The sequence below is a fragment of the Rutilus rutilus genome (genome assembly GCF_951802725.1).
Source record: "Rutilus rutilus genome assembly, chromosome: 24".
NCBI classification, from domain to species: Eukaryota; Metazoa; Chordata; class Actinopteri; order Cypriniformes; family Leuciscidae; genus Rutilus; species Rutilus rutilus.
The window spans coordinates 17,933,554-17,937,432 of record NC_140228.1 but is presented as its reverse complement, the minus strand read 5'-3'; the positions used below and the strand labels follow the sequence as shown (position 1 = coordinate 17,937,432).

General features: G+C 35.0%; 1 protein-coding gene across 1 annotated transcript; it reads left to right on the top strand.

Moving 5' to 3' along the window:
* The first annotated feature begins 575 nt into the window (after nucleotides 1–575).
* On the top strand, nucleotides 576–3,512 carry LOC311284186 (uncharacterized protein). The gene is made up of 6 exons (XM_084399074.1): nucleotides 576–1,021; nucleotides 1,142–1,459; nucleotides 1,621–1,884; nucleotides 1,999–2,089; nucleotides 2,814–2,865; nucleotides 3,067–3,512. Exons 2-6 carry the CDS (start codon nucleotides 1,189–1,191, stop codon nucleotides 3,250–3,252), a joined length of 864 nt encoding a protein of 287 aa, XP_084255200.1. The 5' UTR covers nucleotides 576–1,021; nucleotides 1,142–1,188; the 3' UTR covers nucleotides 3,253–3,512.
* The last annotated feature ends 367 nt before the right edge of the window (nucleotides 3,513–3,879 follow it).

Here is a 3,879-nt window from a genome sequence, read left to right as displayed (position 1 = left end):
CACAAGTATATTTAGGTTATTTCCTGTTTGTGTCAGAGCTCCAGTGATGTCTGTGTTCCAGATCATGTCCTTCATCATCATCATCATCAGTTCTGTGTTTCTACACACTCACTCAGGTTGGTCCATATTACACTCAATTTATTTTTTATTTTAAACAATCACATTCAGCAGAACCACAACTGATATGATACACAAGAGATAAAATGCAGGCATGTGATTGGCAGAGGACAAGAAAATGTATCGAGCAAAGAACGTTAAAGCATCTGACTGGAGAAGACTTTAAATACAGGGCACAAGTCATATGTCATAATTACTTTTATGGTGCTGTGTTGTCCTTTTTGGAGCTTGACTTTCCTATATCAGTGTACTGTACTATTTTTTTGTATTCAAGAGAATTATGAAAAAAATCTTTAAAATCTTTATTTTAAGAAAAATAGTCATTCAGGTTTGGAAGAACATGAAGATTTGTAACTAAAAGGGTGAGAATTTTCATTTTTGGGTGAGCTGTCCCTTTACAACCTTGACCTCTCTAAGGTTTAAATTATAATGCTCTAATGTGTTTTTATGTTTCAGCTGATGATGATATCTACTCTGCAGTGATACCTGAGACAGTAACAGCTCTGACAGGCTCTTGTGTGCAGATTCCTTGTACATTCACCATCTCCAATTTTGAGGACAAACGTAATAAGGCAAAATCTATTAATGGGATCTGGTTAAAAAATAAATCAAAGTTTGCATATAAAGACAGTTTAATAGTTTTTAATAGCAGCAAAAACATCATAAGAGGATTTAGTGACATACAGATGACTGGAAATCTCAGTGAGAGGAACTGCACAACTGTCTTCTATAACATCATGATGAATCATTCAGATCTTTACTACTTCAGACTGGAAATGGAGCCAAATGTGTTCAGAGCAACGTTTAACCACGATACAGATAATTCAGTAAAGACTGTGAGGATCACTGTCAAAATTAAACGTCATCTCTATTGTCTTTAACATACAGGTTCTTTCCTTCACTTGTAAGTCACTTGATAAATTTAATAAATGAATACATTTAAATGTAAATATTATTTACATAATTAACAAACATCACTAATAACAGCTTCTTAATGATGAGCTACAAACATTTATTTCTGTAGATTCACCACAACCTCCTGAACTTAAACCCACTGATCTGAAAGCAGTGATGGAGAACACAACAGTCAGTCTGAGCTGCTCTGCTGAAGCCCCCTGCCCCAAACAACCTCCTACAATATCCTGGTCCACCATCCCTGAATCTGCCCACATTACAACACAGTTACAGGAGAAACCTGATAAAACCCAGTCAGTGTTTTCAAACATGACCTTCAAAGCTTCATACATGGATCACAGAAAGAACATCTCCTGCACTGCTACATATCCAAGAAAAACATCTAAAGACTCAACTGTGGAGACCACCGTGATGCTACAAGTCCTGTGTAAGAGATTAGACTGCTTACTTCCTTTAACATAGTCCTGTGTGTACTTAAACGCACAAAGTGCTGCTTAAACAGTATTTTGGTGTTTAGCTTCCTAGAAATGTCTAATGCACGGGTGTTTTACTGCTTTTCCTATTTATGTGCTTGTGTTTCTGTCAAAGTTTCTCCAAAAGAAACTCGCATCACCGTCGATCCATCTGCTTCAGTCTCTGTTAACACTAATGTGACTTTGACCTGCAAAAGCAAAGCCAGTCCATCAAGAGAAATGACCTACACCTGGTACAAACATGGACAAGAGATTCCAATAGCTCAGGGAAAGCAGATTACCTTCACTGGAACTCAAAATAATGCAGGATGGTATTCCTGCACTGCTCAGAATAAACTTGGAAACCAGTCATCATCAGAGATCCAGCTCACAGTTGAAGGTGAGTTAACACAGTCTACATGTAAAGAACAAGGTCATTTACAGATTTAAGGCAATGAAGATTATACTGAAATACAACATTCTGGTGGAATTACAAGTGTTTTACATCCTATAGGACAAGATGGACACTTTATGCCTCTGATTGCTGGTTGTGTGGGAGGAATTGTGGCAGTTCTCACGCTCTCTGCTCTTGGGTTTTGTGCAAGGTAAATTAAGTAACACTTTCATTCTGAATTAAACAGTAGTTGTATTCCTGTTATGCCTTTTTTTGAAACATCCTGTTTTAAGATGTACTCTGCATTTTTCTTGTTTAAGCATCAGTCAGTTAAAAACTGATTCACTTTTGACTTCTGACTTCCCTGGGGATATTTCATTTAATTAATCCAGCAACAATACAATTGATCAGCATTACCAAACATGGACGTTTTCCACTAGAAATTAACATTGATGTATTATTTTAATTTAATACTGTGAAGCTGCTTTGATACAATCTGTATTGTGAAAAGCGTTATATAAATAAACTTGACTTGACTTCATATAGTGATCAAACAAACTATTAGAAAGCGCTTCAGTCATGCACATGCAATATATTAATATTACATTATTCTTAATTTCTTCTCATCTACCAAGACATAGAAAATTGAAATTATTTTGTTTATTGTCAAGTGTATAATATTCAATGTCAATATTGACGCAAATGTGAAGATATTATTTATAACCATCAAACATAATGGTATTTTTCATAACATGTTTTTTTTCTGCTCTTCAGAAACGAGAGGTGATCCTTTTTTACACATATTAAGAATCCCACATTGTTTTACAGCATATTTCTGTTGTCATTGCCAATTTGCACTTGATCCGTTTGAATATAATTTTTGCCACTGCAAAAATAAACATTTCGAAAACATTTCGACCTTCCTTCTTTATTAGGAGAAAGATTTTCAATGAACCCAGTGCCAATGAAAAGAATCGTTCTGGTCAGGTAAGTTTAGTTTATTTTTGTATAGAAATCATGTTCATAAAAGTTCCGTTTTCTAGACATTTCTTATTTATTGATTTATCAGCTTGTTGATATTTATGACCATTAATTTATTAAAAATTTGTTTATTTATTTCTTCCAGCTAATTATGTGAAAGTATTTTGCACATAAAACATGATTGTAATCTGTTTTCATTGTGCTCAGGTTAAAATCACAGATGTGGATTATGTCAACACTGCCAGTGACATCAGGACCAATGAAATTTCTGATGATGAAACACTGATCATCTACTATGAAAAGACTGACATTTCAGAGCAGCAGAACTATTGCATCACAGAGACACTCTTCAAGCATGATGAATACACAGAAGTAGAGTACAGAGTATCTTAGGGTTTGAAGGTTCACTTAAAGCCAATTCACACTTCACCGACAGACGCAGTTTCCCCTGTTGAAATCTGTTACTGTTCGGCGCTTGTTTTCAGTCATTCAATTAGTGTTTGTGAGTCGTGGAATGTCTTGAGAAGTGATGTACTGTAATCTGGTGATTGTCCGCGATGGGCGCTGTCTGTCAGTGAAGTGTGAGTTGACCTATACAGTGGGTATAAAAGGTTTACACTCCCCTGATAAAATAGCTGAATATTTTTATTTATTTTTAAAAAAATTCCCAGGAAGCTTTTAAGAAAAATGTTTAACCCTCATACAGTCCTCATTTCCACTTTACATCAGCTACTGTATGAAAAAAAAATATTTTTTTAAATTTAATACAAATGATATGTCTTTTTTTTTTTATGTTTTCTTCTAAACTATACATTTATTCTGTGTTTTGGCGGATTCAATTGGGGTCAGAACGGAACCCTAAGAGGGTTAAGGAAAAAGCAGACCCAATTACCTGGCTGGTTGCATAAATGTGCACACTGTTTGCGATTAACTGAATACATAACTTCAAACTCTTACTAAAAATCATATTTTAATGATGCTGATTAACCCTGAATAAAATCAGCGCTTTCTGTGTTCTGT

Excerpts from the sequence above, each read along its gene's own strand:
- LOC311284186 (XM_084399074.1), top strand. The coding sequence starts at position 1,189 with ATGGAGAACACAACAGTCAGTCTGAGCTGCTCTGCTGAAGCCCCCTGC. Across the intron at positions 1,885-1,998 it reads GATCCAGCTCACAGTTGAAG|GACAAGATGGACACTTTATG; the intron begins GTGAGTTAACAC and ends TACATCCTATAG. Across the intron at positions 2,090-2,813 it reads GCTCTTGGGTTTTGTGCAAG|GAGAAAGATTTTCAATGAAC; the intron begins GTAAATTAAGTA and ends CTTCTTTATTAG.